We start from the raw sequence: 21,382 nt of genomic DNA on the forward strand, positions 1-21,382 counted from the left end.
GACCACAGTCCTGACACAGGTATTTTGACTGCTGTCTCTTTGCATGTTTAATCCACGGAGGACAGCCATGTCTCTCCAATACAACCCGGCCATGAAAGAGATGTCGGTCATTACAAGGGCCGGGGGTGGCTTTCGCATCACGTGCATTTGCTGGGAAATACGTCGTGGCTCTTAAACTCGGCACAGCTGCACGCCGTAATGAGAGCCTGTGAAAGAGGCATGGCAACAATTCTGATCATCGGGATTGACACATAAATCCACTAACAACTCACTCTCCGAGAGTGTCAGTCAAAATTAGCATTATAGTACTAATCGTTATACTATATATTCTATTTTATTTACAATATAAAGGTTTTAGATAAATACTGCATGTATTATTTAAGTAAAACATACATTTTTGATACATTATTATGTCTATTATAATTATGAAATCCTATTATCCCTGGGAGTGTCGTTAAAAAAAACATGCCTCTTTTCATTAATTAAATGCTTATTATTTATTTAATATTTCTTAAACGTTTGATACAGCATTATTCATATTATTTACTCAGTTTGTTTAATATTGTTGTTTAATACATTCAGAATCAGAACCGAACACTTAATTGTTTATTGTTTATTTTAAATTATATTTCATTCTATGACTGAGAGCCTGCCTTATTTTATAATGTAATATTTTAAGTACATTATTATTATTATTATTAAGTATTTTGAAGAACAAATGTATTGTTTAATCCCGGCAATAATAACAATAATAATAATAATAGTAATAATGATGATGATAATAATAATAGTAATATTAATGAGTCATTATTATTGTTATTATTATTATTATTATTATCATTATGAAAGTTGCCGGAATTAAACAATACATTTGTTCTTAAAAATAACATAATTCTAATAACATTATAATCTATATATATATATCTATATATATATATATATATATATATATATATATATATATATATAGATACATATATAGTTTATAATATTATATATATAGATATTTTCTATATATATATATATATATATAGATAGATACATATATAGATTATAATATTATATATATATAGATTATAATATTATTATTATTATGTTATTTTTAAGAACAAATGTATTGTTTAATTCCAGCAACTTTCATAATGAAATAATATTATATATATATATATATATATATATATATATATATATATATATATATAATAATAATAATATTATTACTATTATTGTTATTTTTAAGAACAAATGTATAATGTATAATGTATAATGTTTAATCTCGGCAATAATGATAATAATAATAGTAATAATGATGATGATAAAAAATAATAGTAATATTAATATGAGTCATTATTATTGTTATTATTATTATTATTATCATTATGAAAGTTGCCGGAATTATACAATACATTTGTTCTTAAAAATAACATAATAATATTATAGCATTTATGATGTGATAATAGTAATACAGAATCAGTATTATTGTTATTAACATCATCATCATTATTATAATATCAATAATAATTATATATAATAATCATAAAACCAATGATAATTATTGTTATTAATATAGTAGTATTATTTTATTATCATTATTATTATTAATACTACTATTATAATAATTATTATTTGTATTATTTTTAATATTATTATTGTTACTCAAACACTCCTGTGACAATGTCAGTGAAAATACATAAATACATTTCTATAGGTTATTTGATTATTATTCATTATTTATTCATAGTTAATAAAGGCACTGCATTTTTATTATTTATTTTTGTTGTATGCAATAGTTACATAAATACTTCCGACATTCTCAAACACAACAAGCTTTTTATTCTTACATAGCTAATCAAGTTGTCATATTTAAATGTCTTGCATTTTCTATCAAAATTAGGATTTGTCACGTCTAACATCCCGGGAATTACAGTTTCATGTATTGAATGATCATTGTGGTGCATAACTAAAAAGAAGGAAAGTTCAGTTTTGCATTGCCAGCAACACCCAGGCTTCTGCCACCCTAGTCAGAGCTGTTGTGTCCTTGGGCAAGACACTTCACCCACCTGCTCCCAGTGCCACCCCCACTGGCTTAAATCTAACTTAGACAATGGGTTTCACTATGTAAAGCACTTTGAGTCACTGGAGAAAAGCGCTATATAAATATAATTCACTTTCGTTTTGTGAGGTCTTTTTAAATTGCTCAACTTCAACCCAACAAACATGACGGAAAGTCACTTCCAGGGGTGCAACCATCGCGGCAGCACATGCATTATAGTTTTATTGGCTATTGCCTTTGTGAGTGCGGTGCACTTCCTGCTTCACGCTGACATTGCTTTGGCTTTACGCAAACAAGCAGCTATTTATAGCATATCTCCCGTTTGATTGTTTTCCTCTCTCCTGTCACATGTATTTGCATTGGCGCTATGCAAACAAGCGGCTGGTTGCCGTGGACCGTTCAGGACCTTGCCGGTCCTGAGTTCAAAACATCTTTTTTCACTCTTGCCTTTCGCCTACCGTGCATCCATTCATTCATCCCTCCATCTATATTCTTCCCGCTCCATTGTGTTGCTGCACTTTTCAACGCCATGATTAATGCACTGCAAGGCCCCGGGAAAGCAAACACTTCACTTCTCGCCATGCATCAACTGTACGCTTCACACCGAGCACGTCATGACTACTGCAACAAAAATCCATACGGCAGTGAGTACATTTTGTTTTTTAATACGCGGGCGATTGAGTGTGTGCGCGGTCTGCAGGGGCGACCAACACCAGCATGAAAAGGGAGGAGCTTGAAAGCGAAGGTTTGATGTACAAACCCCGTTTCCATATGAGTTGGGAAATTGTGTTAGATGTAAATATAAACGGAATACAATGATTTGCAAATCATTTTCAACCCATATTCAGTTGAATATGCTACAAAGACAACATATTTGATGTTCAAACTGATAAACAGTTTTTTGTTTTTTTTTGCAAATAATCATTAACTTTAGAATTTGATGCCAGCAACACGTGTCAAAGAAGTTGGGAAAGGTGGCAATAAATACTGATAAAGTTGAGGAATGCTCATCAAACACTTATTTGGAACATCCCACAGGTGAACAGGCAAATTGGGAACAGGTGGGTGCCATGATTGGGTATAAAAGTAGATTCCATGAAATGCTCAGTCATTCACAAACAAGGATGGGGCGAGGGTCACCACTTTGTCAACAAATGCGTGAGCAAATTGTTGAACAGTTTATGAAAAACCTGTCTCAACCAGCTATTGCAAGGAATTTAGGGATTTCACCATCTACGGTCCGTAATATCATCAAAGGGTTCAGAGAATCTGGAGAAATCACTGCACGTAAGCAGCTAAGCCCATGACCTTCGATCCCTCAGGCTGTACTGCATCAACAAGCGACATCAGTGTGTAAAGGATGTCACCACATGGGCTCAGAAACACTTCAGAAAACCACCGTCAGTAACTACAGTTGGTCGCTACATCTGTAAGTGCAAGTTAAAACTCTCCTATGCAAGGCGAAAATCGTTTATCAACAACACCCAGAAACGCCGTCGGCTTCGCTGGGCCTGAGCTCATCTAAGATGGACTGATACAAAGTGGAAAAGTGTTCTGTGGTCTGACGAGTCCACATTTCAAATTGTTTTTGGAAACTGTGGACGTCGTATCCTCCGGACCAAAGAGGAAAAGAACCATCCGGATTGTTATAGGCGCAAAGTTGAAAAGCCAGCATCTGTGATGGTATGGGGGTGTATTAGTGCCCAAGACATGGGTAACTTACACATCTGTGAAGGCACCATTAGTGCTGAAAGGTACATACAGGTCTTGGAGCAACATATGTTGCCATCCAAGCAACGTTATCATGGACGCCCCTGCTTATTTCAGCAAGACAATGCCAAGCCACGTGTTACATCAACGTGGCTTCATAGTAAAAGAGTGTGGGTACTAGACTGGCCTGCCTGTAGTCCAGACCTGTCTCCCATTGAAAATGTGTGGTGCATTATGAAGCCTAAAATACCACAACGGAGAGCCCCGGACTGTTGAACAACTTAAGCTGTACATCAAGCAAGAATGGGAAAGAATTCCACCTGAAAAGCTTCAAAAATTGGTCTCCTCAGTTCCCAAACGTTTTCCGAGTGTTGTTAAAAGGAAAGGCCATGTAACACAGTGGTAAAACTTTTTTGCAATGTGTTGCTGCCATTAAATTCGAAGTTAATGATTATTTGCAAAAAAAAAATTAAGTGTCTCAGTTCGAACATTAAATATCTTGTCTTTGCAGTCTATTCAATTGAATATAAGTTGAAAAGGATTTGCAAATCATTGTATTCTGTTTTTATTTACCATTTACACAATGTGCCAACTTCACCAGTTTTGGGTTTTGTACATGTAATATATGTTTATATATATATGTAATATATGTTTGTATATATATATGTAATATATGTAATATATGTTTATATATATATATATATATATACATGTGTGTGTATAAATGTATATATATATATATACAGTATATATATATATAATGTGTGTGTGTGTGTATAAATGTATATATATATATGTATGTGTGTGTATAAATGTATGTATACATATGTTTATACGGTGTATATATATATTGCCCTATTGTCTTCTTTTTTCAATAACTTAAAAGAATAAAGTCGGGATTTTGAAATACAAAATTATATTTTTACAGTTTGCACTTTTAATATTACAATAAAAAAAATATATTTTTATGAGCATAAAGTGTGTTATTTTACTTTAAAATTAAAAATTATTGGGTTGTGAGTTTTTCCTTGCCCTTACGTGGACTCTGAACCGAGAATGTACTTGTGGCTTGTGCAGCCCTTTGAGACACTTGTGATTTAGGGCTATATAAATAAACATTCATCATCATTTTACTTTTAAAATTAGAAGGTACGATTTTTTTTCGAATATGCATAATGTGTAAAAAAAAAAAAAAAGGGGGGTTTTAGAAACAAATCTGAATTTTAATAGATTTTTTATCAGTAATATTTTAATTGGGGGAATTTTTTTTATTTTTTTTTATTGTCGCAACATATGTAAATATATGATCATAACATGTAATTACTCACTTAACAGACTGGTAAAAAAGTTAGATTGCAATAGTGAATGAGATAATGAAGACATTTTGCTTTCCACTGTACTCTTCAGCCCCGCTCCTGGCCCATGCAGACGTACTGGAAGAGAATAAGTCAAACATTGCCCACATTGACGTCAGACTAATAAACTCAATTTAGCAATGGGTAAACATGTCTAGCTGGCAGCTCTCGTTCCACGCAGAGATCCCTACTGTATCTGTACTGTAACATAATTATAGTCCACTTAGCCCGAATGAGCGCTTTGTGACCACAAAGAGGCAGTAATATTTTTACCTTGCCCCTCAATGTAGATATTGTGTGTTATTCCGCCCTCAGTGACTCCACTTTGCCCTTTCTAATTATTTTCTACTTTTCCAGCCTCACTGTGCAGGTGTGAAAATAACACATTCAAACACACCATTTGCTCCGTCCTGACACGTTAAGGACGCCGTGTCGAAGTTGTCTTTTCATTTCAAGAAAACTATTTTCTTTTACTGCCGCCTTTAAACGCAGATTGCGATTATTCTTCCTCTTATGATTGAAGCACCAGAATGAAACCATTGGCATCAAGAAACGTTTCCATCAGAAGGCCAGTGATAACATAAAGTACTTTAATTTGATAATGCAAAGCAGCACAAAAACGTGTTTGTTGCGGTCATTGATTTGCAGGACTTTTAAAAAAAAAAAACATGTTGTAGCTCTCGACAGTTAATCCGGGTTAGTTTTGGCCTCATTCCCGTGAAAATCAATGCATTAAAGCAAGGGTGTCAAACTACTTTTAGATCAGGGGCCACATGGAGAAAAAATCTACTCCCAAGATTTTACCGGACTGGTAAAATCACGGCGCGATAACTTAAAAATAAAGACAACGTCAGATTGTTTTTTTTCTTTACAAATAGAACAAGCACATTCTGAAATTGTACAAATGGCCTCATTCCCGTGAAAATCAATGCATTAAAGCAAGGGTGTCAAACTAATTTTAGATCGGGGGCCACATGGAGAAAAATCTACTCCCTCAATGGGCCAGACTGGTAAAATCACGGCGCGATAACTTAGATTGTTTTCTTTCTTTAAAAATAGAACAAGCACATTCTGTAATTGTAAAAATCATCATGTTTTTTTTTACACTTACATGTTTATTTGTCGTTATTTATATTTTCTTAATAAATTATGTGATAATGTTCATCAATCAACTCATTTTTGTTAATTTTCAATCCATCAAGATAAAAAAAATATATCAAAATCAAATTACAGGATGTTATTTATGTAGTTTGATCATTTTCCTCAACATCATGTGGTTTATTTTGTACATATGTAGCATCTACAAAGATACAAAGAACTGCTATTGCGACATCCAGTGGACACGTTTAGGACAGCAGTTTCTTTCATTAAACAATTGCAGGTTCCTTTTTATACTTAGCAAACTCATCCCGCGGGCCGGGTAAAACCTGTTCGCGGGCCTGATCCGGCCCTCGGACCGTACGTTTGACACCCCTGCATTAAAGAGTGGGCCCTGCAGGCACACGACATTGATACTACGTTGAATATACATACAATGTCCCTTAAAACGGACTTTGAAACAACGTGGCAAAATAGTTGTATTTGTAAATTGAGACAACGTTGACGTCTAACGTTGGATCCACGTTGTTGGTTGGGAAATTACCAAAATTCAATGTTCAAATCACCGTCACAACCTGACAGTGAATAAACGTTGTCAAAAAGCATGTTGCTTCAACGTAGCTTTCGCTGGCCCCAAGCCACCACTTTCTGGGTGTTGTTGATAAACGGCTTTCGCTTTGCATAGTAGAGTTTTAACTTGCACTTACAGATGTAGCGACAAACTGTAGTTACCGACAGTGGTTTTCTGAAGTGTTCTCGAGCCCATGTGGTGATATCCTTTACACACTGATGTCGCTTTTTGACGCAGTACTGCCTGAGGGATCGAAGGTCCGTAATATCATCGCTTACGTGCAGTGATTTCTCCAGATTCTCTGAACCTTTTGATGACATTACGGACCGTAGATGGTGAAATGCCTAAGTTCCTTGCCGTAGCTTGTTGAGAAATGTTGTCCTTAAACCGTTTGACAATTTGCTCACGCATGTGGGGCGGTATAGCTTGGTTGGTAGAGTGGCCGTGCCAGCAACTTGAGGGTTCCAGGTTCGATCCCTGCTTCTGCCAACCGAGTCACTGCCGTTGCGTCCTTGGGCAAGACACTTTACCCACCTGCTCCCCACACTGGTTTAAAAATGTAACTTAGATACCGTATTTTTAGGACTATAAGTCGCTCCGGAGTATAAGTTGCACCGGCCCGAAAATGCATAATAAAGAAGGAAAAAAAGTCGCACTGGACTATAAGTCGCATTTTTTTGGAAAATGTATTTGATAAAACCCAATCATGGCACCCACCTGTTCCCAATTAGCCTGTTCACCTGTGGGATGTTCCAAATAAGTGTTTGATGAGCATTCCTCAACTTTCTCAGTCTTTTTTGCCACTTGTGCCAGCTTTTTTGAAACATGTTGCAGGCATCTAATTCCAAATGAGCTAATGTTTGCGAAAAATAACAAAGTTTTCCAGCTCGAACGTTAAGTATCTTGTCATTGCAGTCTATTCAATTGAATATAGGTTGAAAACAACGTTCCCTCTAAGGTGCGCGCCTGTGCAATTGCGCACTGCTCAAGCGTCCTCTGCGCACGGCAAACCTATGCCACGCACAGCAAACCTATGCCACGCACATAATCAAATAAAAAAATAAGCGCATAACAATTTTCGACACACGGACACGACGGAGAAAACAGTTTTCGTCATCATTGTTCAAATATTGTAACGTCTGTCGAGACGCTTTGAGGACATGAATTCCATCGATCACTTTACTGAGCAAAACTCTTTATTGTCGGCCATAAACACATCACCAAAACATTAGTAAAACAAATTGGTCATTTTCTGCAGTACAAACCAGACCAAAACAAACTTTGTTATATCAACAGCAGCCGCTCGCTCTTTCTCACTTGCGCCAACACATGCATATATGGCACTTAGCCAGTGATGCGTTTACAACCACACAAAAAGTTGGACAACTCCAACACCACACATAAAGTGTCATTCCAGGTCGTTACACTATGATTTACCAATCAAATGTGTGCTTATTCCAGTGTCATTTATTAGGAATCTTAATTTATAAATATTAATCATGATATGCTGTTAGTATATTAAATAAATCCATCCATCCATCCATTTTCTACCGCTTATTCCCTTTTGGGGTTGCGGGGGGCGCTGGAGCCTATCTCAGCTACAATCGGGCGGAAGGCAGTGTACACCCTGGACAAGTCGCCACCTCATCGCAGGGCCAACACAGATAGACAGACAACATTCACACTCACATTCACACACTAGGGCCAATTTAGTGTTGCCAATCAACTTATCCCCAGGTGCATGTCTTTGGAGGTGGGAGGAAGCCGGAGTACCCGGAGGGAACCCACGCAGTCACGGGTAGAACATGCAAACTCCACACAGAAAGATCCCGAGCCCGGGATTGAACCCAAGACTACTCAGGACCTTCGTATTGTGAGGCAGATGCACTAACCCCTCTACTACCGTGCTGCCCATATTAAGTACATACTAATAAAAACAAATGATTTCCAAAGCAGGACCTCCACCCAGACAAACAATACAAGTACACAGTTCATGAAAAACAATATTTTTGTTATTGTCATTGTAAGTGGAACTAAACACTTATATTAGAAAATAACCTCATGGAAATGACTGTTGTCATTTGATTATAATAATAAGAGAATGTTGTCTGTGTTGGCCCTGCGAAGGGTGGGGACTTATCTGCCCGAATGCAGCTGGGATAGGCTCCAGCACCCTCCGCGACCCCGAAAGTGACAAGCGGTAGAAAACGGATGGATGGATGGAGATTGAACTTGTTATTTAGTCAGGTTTGGGACAGGTGTGCTGCTGGTGTAGCCACAGTGTGCACGTCTGATGTTGCTCACATGGGCTCCACTGAATGCTCAGGGACTTTTTGCGGCTGTACGTCATCTGAAGTCTTCACACTGGTGTACTTTGTTCTCTCATGAGTGGCGGCTGCCAGAAAGTGCCAGAGTGTCGCGCGGTGAAGCAATCTCGTGGAATGTTTGTCCGTCTGTCTGTGTGTCAGACTGCGGCCTACGGCTGTGACCCTGGTGTTAATCGCACAACAGCATAACACACCGCAAGCTCGGCCGCCGCGACTCTCCTCTCCTCTCCTCTCCTCTCGTGTCTTCACACTCACTTCTCACAGGGTTTTACGCACCTAAACGCTCACCCACTCGCTCGTTTTGTTTTTTTTCCACCCCAGCTCAGGGGTACACCGCCGCCGTCTTCTTCTTCGTCTAACCTCAAACCATCACCTTCCATCTAGCCTAAGTCTTGCCGATAGCGTTTGATTCCCTGAATCGGCACGGTTGCCCTCTTGTGATGGGTATGGCAAAAGTGCAAATAAAAATATGTCAGGCTGCTTGCAATTTTTTGGCGTTTTGCGGCGTTTGCCTTTCCAGGGTGAGAACTTGGCAAGTTGTTTTGCGAGAGGTTTGCTGTCATGGAAGCTTTCCAGTCCAGTTTGCTCGTTATTATCCTGCGAAATTTGGTATAGTGGTTAATTGTGATGCCTCAGAGCAAGAATATTTCAGGTTTGGCCTCCTGCCATAGTCCAAAAACATGAATGTTAGCTTCCTGAGCACTTGAAAATACATTGCTCTACTCCCTATTGACCTGTTTCCATCCATCCATCCATCCATCTTCTTCCGCTTATCCGAGGTCGGGTCGCGGGGGCAGCAGCCTAAGCAGGGAAGCCCAGACTTCCCTCTCCCCAGCCACTTCGTCCAGCTCCTCCCGGGGGATCCCGAGGCGTTCCCAGGCCAGCCGGGAGACATAGTCTTCCCAACGTGTCCTGGGTCTTCCCCGTGGCCTCCTACCGGTCGGACGTGCCCTAAACACCTCCCGAGGGAGGCGATCGGGTGGCATCCTGACCAGATGCCCGAACCACCACATCTGGCTCCTCTCGATGTGGAGGAGCAGCGGCTTTACTTTGAGCTCCCCCCGGATGAGAGAGCTTCTCACCCTATCTCTAAGGGAGAGCCCTGCCACCCGGCGGAGGAAACTCATTTCGGCCGCTTGTACCCGTGATCTTGTCCTTTCGGTCATAACCCAAAGCTCATGACCATAGGTGAGGATGGGAACGTAGATCGACCGGTAAATTGAGAGCTTTGCCTTCCGGCTCAGCTCCTTCTTCACCACAACGGATCGATACAGCGTCCGCATTACTGAAGATGCCGCACCGATCCGCCTGTCGATCTCACCATCCACTCTTCCCTCACTCGTGAACAAGACTCCAAGGTACTTGAACTCCTCCACTTGGGGCAGGGTCTCCTCCCCAACCCGAAGATGGCATTCCACCCTTTTCCGGGCGAGAACCATGGACTCAGACTTGGAGGTGCTGATTCTCATCCCAGTCGCTTCACACTCGGCTGCGAACCGATCCAGCGAGAGCTGAAGATCCTGACCTGTTTCCACTGGCAAAATTAGGTTTTCGAGGTAAAACTGACGGTTTGTCATTGGTTTGCATCTGTGCTTTAATTCACTTGTAACGGATGCCAGCTTGCTTAGCTGTGCGCTACAACTCTAAACCGCTCAGATTCAGAAGTACTTTATTAAGCCCCGAAGGGAAATCGAGTTTTCAGCACATTCCCGTGAAATATTTAACGTGGACCCCGACTTAAACAAGTTGAAAAACTTATTGGGGTGTTACCATTTAGTGGTCAATTGTACGGAATATGTACTGTACTGTGCAATCTACTAATAAAAGTTTCAATCAATCAATCAATCAATCAATCAATCAAAAAAGATCAGACAAACATTACAGGGAGACAGAAAAAGAAAGGTGAGAAACAGGTATACTTTTAGAGTACCGTATTTTTTGGAGTATAAGTCGCACCTGCCGAAAATGCATAATAAAGAAGGAGAAAAACATATATAAGTCGCACTGGAGCCCGGCCAAACTATGAAAAAAACTGCGACTTATAGTCCGAAAAATACGGTAATCAAATATTCAGTCAAAGGCTGGACTCCAAGAAGGGGGTCCAGACTGAGGCCAAGGAGGAAAAAAACTCATAGCCATAGCACACATAAACAGGTTACATAGAATCAACAAAACTTGCAACAGAGGGAAGGGAGTGGGAGCTAGGGAGGCTGTGCTGTGGGGCCCTATTGTAGTGAATCACACCTGAGCCATCATAAATTAATCAAATCTTTATTAGACGTAAACAATGTGATAAAGAACATTTAACATTAATCTAGGGATCTAGATATCTGGTCACTCCTCACTCTTTTGCCTTCACCTTCATTTTCCATTCATTTTTGGTGACTTTATATACTCTGGACCGAGACGTTGAGTCCGCGACATACATGGCGGACAATAACTGATACAGTCTGCTTTGCCAGTCCAAAAGCGTTCGCCGTTTTCCGTAGTCTTCCCTCAACGGCCAGGTAATACAAAACACACGCTACCTTTTTTATCACATCCACAAGAGCCCGCATTCTTGTTGTCTCTCCTTCGACAAATGGACAACGTTTTTCGGTAAGTAGAATCACAGCTGACCTGGACATTGGAAAGTTCTCTTGCCGTCTGAAAAGTGTTGTATCCCAAATAGCTGCAATCGCTTTCTCTTAAGGTATTCATGTGATTTCCACAAGCGTCCGTACATGTAGAAGAATGAGAAACACGGGCATGTCTGGATGACTCGCCTCCATATTTCTAGTGTTTACCTCCGAGTGGAAACTGGTTGTTATGAAGCTGGCTGTGGTGCGTTCTTTCTGACGTCACTTCCTTTGTGGGGCGCGGTCTTTCTTGCGTCACTTGCTCTCCGAACTCAGTTTGTAAACAATCGATGAGTCCATACAAAGCTAAGAGCCGGAGATTCAAGAAATACACGGCGCACTTACCTGTGTAAAAAATTTTCCGAGGAGGGGGACCTTAAATGAATAATCATTTAACCTAAGCCCCGTTTCAGCCACACTAAACTATCGTTTAAGGTAATTTTTTACACGGGTAAGTGCGCCCTGTACATCTTGAATCTCCGGCTCTTAGCTTTGTATGGACTCATCGATCGTTTACAAAGTGAGTTCGCAGAGGAAGTGACGCCAGAAAGGCCGCGCCCCACACAGGAAGTGACGTCAGAAAGAACGCGCCACAGCCAGCTTCATAATAAAGCGGTTTCGTAACTCGGAGCTAACCACTGGAAATATGGAGGCGAGTCATCCAGACATGCCCGTGTTTCTCCTTCTTCTACATGTACAGACGCTTGTGGAAATCACACATGAATACCTTAAGAGAAAGCGATTGCAACTATTTGGGATACAACACTTCTCAGATGGCAAGAGAACTTTCCAATGTCCAGGTCAGCTGTGATTCTACTTACCGAAAAACTACGTCCATTTGTCGAGACAATGAGAATGCGAGCTCCCGTGGATGTGATTAAAAAAAAAAGGCAGCGTGTGCTTTGTATTACCTGGCCGTCAAGGGAAGACTACGGAAAACGGTGAATGCATTTGGACTGACTGTATCAGTTATTGTCCGCCATGTATGTCACGGACTCAACGTCTAGGTCCAGAGCATATAAAGTCACCAAAAAGGAATGGACAATGAAGGTGAAGGCAAAAAAGTGAGGAGTGTCCTGACCAGATATCTAGATCCCAAGATTACTCGTTTTAAATTTGTTCTTTATCACATTGTTTACTTTTAGATAGACAGATAGCTAGATAGATACATAGTGCTTTATTGATTCCTTCAGGAAAATTCTAATTTTACTTGCTTTAAAGATTAGATTAATTTATGATGTCTCAGGTGTGATTCACTACAATAGGGCCCCACAGCACACTGGATTCCAGTTAATTGAAATAGCACAACACTGGATATTGTTCAGATAAGTTACATTTAAGAACTTGCACACAAAGCAACACTGGAGGTGACTATGACGTGCGCATTTTCCGCGCATGCGTACTCGGTCGCGTTGCGCCAGCGGACGGACGTGTGGAGGGGGTCCATACTTGCCAACCGTCCCGATTTTCCCGGGAGACTCCCGAATTTCAGTGCACCTCCCGAAAATCTCCCGGGGCAACCATTCTCCCGAATTTATCCCGATTTCCACCCGGACAACAATATTGGGGGCGTGCCTTAAAGACACTGCCTTTAACGTCCTCTCTCACCTGAAACCTTCACCCCTTAACAGCCGCATGCTGTCCAGGCGTCCGCTTTTCCTCCATGTAAACATCGTACCGGCCCAGTTACATAATAATGTAGCGTTGGACGGGTTTAACAATGGTCTTTACTCGAATATGTCAATAAATGCTGACACGTTGTATAATCTTTTAACTGGTTTAATGATAACGCAAGGCATACAGGTCACACTGAGGGTGGCCGTATAAACAACTTTAACACTGTTACAAATATGCGCCACACTGTGAACCCACACCAAACAAGAATGACAAACACATTTCGGGAGAACATCCGCACCGTGACACAACATAAACACAACAGAACAAATTACCCAGAACCCCTTGCAGCACCAACTCTTCCGGGACGCTACAATAACATCTACGGCTTTTTGGAGCTCAGTGCACAATTGCAAGAAGGAGACTAAGCAGAAGAACGAAGAAGAAATACGCTTGCAAGTTCCAAAATGATTGGGGAAAAAAAGAATTTCATTTCATCCAGAAAAGCTCGAAGGGGAAGGGGTATGCTACACCTCAACCCCACCCCCCAACCACGCCCCCATTAACCCCATCTCCCGAATTCGGAGGTCTCAAGGTTGGCAAGTATGAGGGGGTCTTAAACAGTGGCATTGTTGTGTGTGGACACGGATAAGGTTAGGTGGGATTCACCCTGGATAACCTTATCCGGCTTACTACTACTTAGTGGCCTAGTGGTTAGAGCGGGGGTCGGCAACCCGCGGCTCGAGAGCCGCATGCGGCTCTTTGGCGCCGCCCTAGTGGCTCTCTGGAGCTTTTTCAAAAATGTATGAAAAATGGAAAAAGATGAGGTGGAAAAAATATATTTTTTGTGTTAATATGGTTTCTGTAGGAGGAGAAACATGACACAAACCTTCCTAATTGTTATAAAGCACACTGTTTGTATTAAACAAGCTTCACTGATTCGAGTATTTGGCGAGCGCTGTTTTGTCCTACTAATTTGGGCGGTCCTTGAACTCACCTTAGTTTGTTTACATGTACAACTTTCTCCGACTTTCTAGGAAGTGTTTTATGCCACTTCTTTTTCTGTCTCATTTTGTCCACCAAACGTGTGTGTGAATGCACAAAGGTGAGTTTTGTTGATGTTATTGACTTGTCGGAGTGCTAATCAGACATATTTGGTCACTGCATGACTGCAAGCTAATCGATGCTAACATGCTATTTAGGCTAGCTGTATGTACATATTGCATCATTATGCCTCATTTGTAGCGATATTTGAGCTCATTTAGTTTCCTTTAAGTCCTCTTAATTAAATTTATATCTCATGACACACTATCTGTATGTAAAATGGATTAAATTTTTTGCGGCTCCAGACAGATTTGTTTTTGTATTTTTGGTCCAATATGGCTCTTTCAACATTTTGGGTTGCCGACCCCTGGGTTAGAGTGTCCGCCCTGAGATCGGTAGGTCGTGAGTTCAAACCCCAGCCGAGTCATACCAAAGACTATAAAAATGGGACCCACTACCTCCCTGCTTGGCACTCAGCATCAAAGGTTGGAATTGGGGGTTAAATCACCAAAAATGATTCCCGGGCGCGGCCACCGCGGTTGCCCACTGCTCCCCTCACCTCCCAGGGGGTGATCAAGGGTCATGAGTCAAATGCAGAGAATAATTTCGCCACACCTAGTGTGTGTGTGACAATCATTGGTACTTTAACTTAACTTTAACTTAGTGTGAACGGGGCCTACGTGTCAAGGCTTTGTCTACAGAATGTCTTCTAATTTACGAGATTATTATTGTATGTCACAAAAAGAACACTGTTGATATCCTGGGTGCTTGAGGCATGTGGGGTCTCTGCTTTCAACGCACGCTTTAGGGAATGAAGTGAGAAAAGACTCTGCAGAGGGAGTTAAACGGTCCGCAGCTGAGAGAGGCCGTTTGCTTATCGCCCTGTTATACATTTGTCACCTTGTAACTGGCGTGGAATCACAGCTCACACACACACTCGCAGTTTGACGCTGGAGGCAAGCTGAGAGGAAAAGTGTGACTTACAGCAGCTTTGACAAGGCCTAATTATGCGTGTCTCTAATGAACTGTAATTACTGACATGCACCAGAGCGTGGAGGTCTGTAAGCCAAGGACTTGTAGTCATTAGGCTGCTGTGTTCTATTGTCTCTGCGCTGACTGACTGGGGAGCTGTTTGCGGTCCCTGTTAGCCTCACCGCGTCTAATTGTTTCCTCGTTTCTTCCCCCCCCCCCCCCTCTGCTGCAGTTTGATGGTGACAACATGTACATGAATGAAAACAACCACGAGTTCCTCCCGCCCGCCCAGCAGGTGAGTTACGGTCTTTCCGTCATTTCTGTAATGGTCTCGTATTTGCTCACATTTGTTAGAATATGGGAATATTTCGGCTGTAAAACAACACCACTCACTTGGTACACCCACACACTTGAATTACAAGTCTCTGTGGTCGCTCCACAGTGTTGTGTGTCTCCATTTTTAGAAGATGGGAGTACCGGCCTTCATATCAGCTTCGTTCAACCTGCCTGTAACAGTCTTTATATTTAGTTTTTAAACTGCAATTTACTACCACTATGTTGTAATTTGTAGTACATTATCGACAATTAAAGAGCCCTAGCCTATATTTGCAACTATTCAGGCTTATGTACAGTTGTAATCAGAAGTTGTAAAGAACATAATGTCATGGCTGTCTTGAGTTTCCAATAATTTCTACAACTCTTATTTTTTTGTGATAGAGTGATTGGAGCACATACTTGTTGGTCACAAAAAACATTCATGAAGTTTGCTTCTTTTATGAATTATGAAATGTGAGCAAATCTGCTGGGTCAAAAGTATACATACAGCAATGTAAATATTTGCTTACATGTCCCTTGGCAAGTTTCACTGCAATAAGGCGCTTTTGGTAGCCATCCACAAGCTTCTGGTTGAGTTTTTGATCACTCCTCTTGACAAAATTGGTGCAGTTCAGCTAAATGTGTTGGTTTTCTGACATGGACTTGTTTCTTCAGCATTGTCCACACGTTTAAGTCAGGATTTTTGGGGAAGGCCATTCTAAAACCTTCATTCTAGCCCGATTTAGCCATTCCTTTACCACTTTTGACGTGTGTTGGGGTCATTGTCCTGTTGGAACACCCAACTGCGCCCAAGACCCAACCTCCGGGCTGATGGTTTTAGTTTGTCCTGAAGAATTTGGAAGTAATACTCCTTTTTCATTGTCCCATTTAAAGCACCAGTTCCATTGGCAGCAAAACAGGCCCAGAGCATAATACTACCACCACCATGCTTGACGGTGGGCATGGTGTTCCTGGGATTAAAGGCCTCACCTTATCTCCTCCAAACATATTGCTGGGTATTGTGGCCAAACAGCAAAATTTGTGTTTCATCTGACATCACATGGACAAAGATAAGACCTTTGGAGGAAAGTTCTGTGGTCAGATGAAACAAAAATTGAGCTGTTTGGCCACAATACTCAACAATATGTTTGGAGGAGAAAGGGTGAGTCCTTTAATCCCAGGAACACCATTCATACATCAAGCATGGTGGTGGTAGTATTATGCTCTGGGCCTGTTTTGCTGCCAATGGAACTGGTGCTTTAAATGGGACAATGAAAAAGGAGGATTACCTCCAAATTCTTCAGGACAACCTAAATCATCAGCTCTGAGGTTGGGTCTTGGGCGCAATATCCAGTGTTGTGGTATTTCAATTAACTGGAATCCAGTGTGCTGTGGGGCCCTATTGTAGTGAATCACACCTGACCCATCATAAATTAATCAAATCTTTATTAGACACGTAAACAATGTGGTAAAGAACATTTTACATCAATCAATCTAGGGCTCTAGATATCTGGTCAGGACACTCCTCACTCTTTTGCCTTCACCTTCATTGTCCATTCCTTTTTGGTGACTTTATATACTCTGGACCTAGACGTTGAGTCCGCGACATACATGGCGGACAATAACTGATACAGTCTGCTTAGCCAGTCCAAATACATTCGCCGTTTTCCTCGATGACCAGGTAATACAAAGCACACGCTACCTTTTTTATCACATCCACGGGAGCTCGCATTCTCGTTGTCTCTCCTTCGACAAATGGACGAAGTTTTTCGCTAAGTCGAATCACAGCTGACCTGGACATTGGAAAGTTCTCTTGCCGTCTGAGAAGTGTTGTATCCCAAATAGCTGCAATCACTTTCTCTTAAGGTATTCATGTGTGATTTCCACAAGCGTCTGTACATGTAGAAGAAGGAGAAACACGGGCATGTCTGGATGACTCACCTCCATATTTCTAGTGGTTAGCTCCGAGCTACGAAACCGCTTTATTATGAAGCTGGCTGTGGCGCGTTCTTTCTGATGTCACTTCCTCTCCGAACTCAGTTTGTAAACGATCAATGAGTCCATACAAAGCTAAGAGCCGGAGATTCAAGAATTACACGGCTGACTTACCCATGTAAAAAATTGTCTGAGGAGGGGAACCTTAAACACTGGTTTAGTGTGGCTGAAACAAGGCTAAATAATTATTAGTTTAAGGGGTTAAACGACTTAGTGTAGACATAGCCTTAGTGCTGCTTTAATGCACATTTTTGCACATGTTTTGGCGGTTGACATTTCTTGTTTTGATTGAGTTTTAATTCCTGTTTTATGTATGCAAAAAATGCAGATTCCTCGTTTTTATTGATTGATTCATTCTTATGCTTCCTCCTCTGCTGTCAGATTTAATGGTGCAAGTGTTTGGCAGAACCTTAAGCAGCTGCTTTGGTTTTAATAACCAGTGGGGAAACCATCCAGCCTACATTGTAACGTTCAAATTCACTACAGTCAAAGTCATCAAAAGCCGAGCATAAAACCCTCCTGTACCTTAGTTTGGATTGATGTCGGCCTTTTTGCAGAGGATTTAAAAGTTAAAGTTAAAGTACCAATGATTGTCACACTAGGTGTGGCGAAATTATTCTCTGCATTTGACCCATCACCCTTGATCACCCCTTGGGAGGCGAGAGGAGCAGTGGGCAGCAGCGGTGGCCGCGCCCGGGAATCATTTTTGGTGATTTAACCCCCAATTCCAACCCTTAATGCTGAGTGCCAAGCAGGGAGGTAATGGGTCCCATTTTTATAGTCTTTGGTATGACTCGGCCGGGGTTTTTACAAGGTTATGCAGTTACACAATCGTATTATTAATATTTGTATTGAATTATCCCATGGGGAAAAAAAACAACAGTAAAAATGTAAGAAAAAAAGAGCCATAAATTGTAATATAATGACAAAAATATGACATTTTTAAACTAGTAATAATAATAATAATATACTTAGTCACCTATAACACAAAGTGTTGTCTTTAAATATATATAATACCTATTTTTAGCATTAAAAAATAAAAATAAAAAAGAAAGGCACCCGACTTTTTAGTAAGTGGTCCATGGTGGAAAAAGCCTTGATCTAAAATATTAAAAATTTTCAAAATAAAAAAAAAATATACCTAAAATTTAAACAGAATTTAGTTAGTTCATTAAAAGATAAAATAATACTAACTTATGAAATAATTAGAAAAATTACAACAACCGTAATAGGCACTGTTTAATGTGTAAAGGAATATTCATATTTTCGTACAGGCAGAATGTTTGACACGCTATGTTATGCAGTTACACAATTGTATAATTAATAATTGTATTAAAACATCCCATGAGAAAAATGTAAGAAAAAAAGAGCCCAAAAATGGAATGTAATGAGAAAAAGATGACATTTTTAAAGTAATAATATTAATATGCATAGTCACCTATAAGACAAAGTGTTGTCTTTAAGTATATATATATGTATATATATATATATATATAATACCTATTTTTAGCATAAAAAATAATAATAAAAAAAATAAAAAAGAATGGCACCCGACTTTTTAGTAAGTGGCCCATGGTGGAAAAAGCCCTGATCTAAAATATTAAAAATGTTCAAAATTTTAAAAAAAAATACCTAAAATATAAACAGAATTTAGTTAGTTCATTAAAAGATAAAATAATACTAACTTATGAAATAATTAGAAAAATTACAACAAGCATAATAAGCACTGTTTAATGTGTAAAGGAATATTCATATTTTCGTACAGGCAGAATGTTTGACACGCTATGTTATGCAGTTACACAATTGTATAATTAATAATTGTATTAAAACATCCCATGAGAAAAATGTAAGAAAAAAAGAGCCCAAAAATGGAATGGAATGAGAAAAAGATGACATTTTTAAAGTAATAATAATAATATGCATAGTCACCTATAAGACAAAGTGTTGTCTTTAAGTATATATATATATATATATATATATATATATATATATATATATATATATATATATATATATATATATACATATATAATACCTATTTTTAGCATTTAAAAAAAAAAGTGTTTTAAATAAATATTGGGTCCCCCCACATATGCAAAAAAAAAATGCAGATTCCTCGTTTTTATCGATTGATTGAACCTTAAATGCTGGTTTAGTGTGGCTGACACGAGGCTAAATAATTATTAGTTTAAGGGGTTAAACGACTTAGTGTAGACATAGCCTTAGTGCTGCTTGAATGCACATTTTTGCACATGTTTTGGCGGTTGACATTTCTTGTTTTGATTGAGTTTTAATTCCTGTTTTATGTATGCAAAAATGCAGATACCTCGTTTTTATTGATTGATTCATTCTTATGCTTCCTCCTCTGCTGTCAGATTTAATGGTGCAGGTGTTTTTGCAGAACCTTAAGCAGCTGCTTTAGTTTTAATAACCAGCGGGGAAACCATTGTAACGTTCAAATTCACTACATTCAAAGTAAAGCCGAGCGTAAAACCCTCCTGTACCTTAGTTTGGATTGATGTGGGCCTTATTGCAGAGGATTTACGAGGTTAAAAATTAGGTGATGCGCAGGCTCTCCTCTGCATTGCATGGCTGCCCTGCCGGCGAGAGAGAAAGTGCAGCACAGCTGGTGTTGAAAGACTGGGAGAACATATGGTTGTGTTTGGACAGACAGATTTGGAGAGTTTGGGAATAAGCCCATCTGACATACACGGGGGAGCGGGGAATTTGTCTCTGTCAATTGTAATTATCAGAGCCCAGCCACAGGCTACAGTAGCTTTATGTTTCTGTTGAATGAGCTTCTTTTTTCTCTTTTTTTTTGTGCTTAATTTCTTAATGTGCCGCTTTATTAAAGCATGGCTGGGAGCCCAGAATGAGACAAGAGAGCTGCTCATGTGGCTTTTTGTGCATGACTTATAAAGTCAATTTAGACATCTCTGGTAATAAATATGGATGTCAGTGAGTGATTTTTTTTTATTTTTTTTTTTAATTTTTTTGGTGTGTTATCCCACACGTTCCCCTTGGCTGTCAAAGAACTCTTTAGATCCAGTGCTTTGGATTCCGGCCGCATACTTTTTTTTACTGCACTCGTGACTGACTGATTACAAGATGTGCTGATGTGCCGGTGAACGGAGAACACGTGGCAAATGTGGCACGAGATGACTGACGGAGGAGAAAGCACTGATAGGACCAGGCAGGATTTTGTGTTTATTCTTTGTTTAATTCCGATGACCTCAAATGTAACATGTGTCTCGCACCATTTCTTCTACCAAGGCTTTTATCTCACAGTTAAATGTCAGATTAGGCCTGGTGGGTTTAAAAACAATGAGCTGGACATAATCCCAATTATAATATGTAATAAAAGCTAATATTACACAATTGCATTTATGCAACTTTTATACTTCTATACTAGGGTTGTCTCGATACCAATATTTTGGTACCGGTACCAAAATGTATTTCGATACTTTTCTAAATAAAGGGGACCCCAAAAAATGGCATTATGGGCTTTATTTTAACAAACAAATCTTACGGTACATTAAACATATGTTTCTTATTGCAATCGAAGAACAATTTTAGCCTTAAATAAAATAGTGAACATACTAGACAACTTGTCTTTTAGTAGTAAGTAAGCAAACAAAGGCTCCTAAGTTGTCTGCTGACGTATGCAGTAACATATTGTGTCCATTATCATTCTATTATTTTGTCAAAAT

The 21,382-nt window shown here is 39.6% G+C and overlaps 1 protein-coding gene across 4 annotated transcripts in view; it reads left to right on the forward strand.

Moving 5' to 3' along the window:
- Window positions 1-21,382, forward strand: part of tox2 (TOX high mobility group box family member 2) — a 350,086-nt gene that overhangs the window by 153,301 nt on the left and 175,403 nt on the right. For 3 of the 4 annotated variants that reach the window (XM_061939546.2, XM_061939568.2, XM_061939554.2), the window contains exon 3: window positions 15,595-15,657. In XM_061939546.2, the coding sequence (XP_061795530.2) occupies window positions 15,595-15,657 (63 nt within the window). Of the gene's footprint in view, window positions 1-12,269; window positions 12,533-15,594; window positions 15,658-21,382 lie in introns of those variants that run through there. The other variant, XM_061939560.2, reaches the window with a different exon arrangement.

This window comes from Nerophis lumbriciformis, linkage group LG03, assembly GCF_033978685.3.
Source record: "Nerophis lumbriciformis linkage group LG03, RoL_Nlum_v2.1, whole genome shotgun sequence".
Classification (NCBI taxonomy): Eukaryota; Metazoa; Chordata; class Actinopteri; order Syngnathiformes; family Syngnathidae; genus Nerophis; species Nerophis lumbriciformis.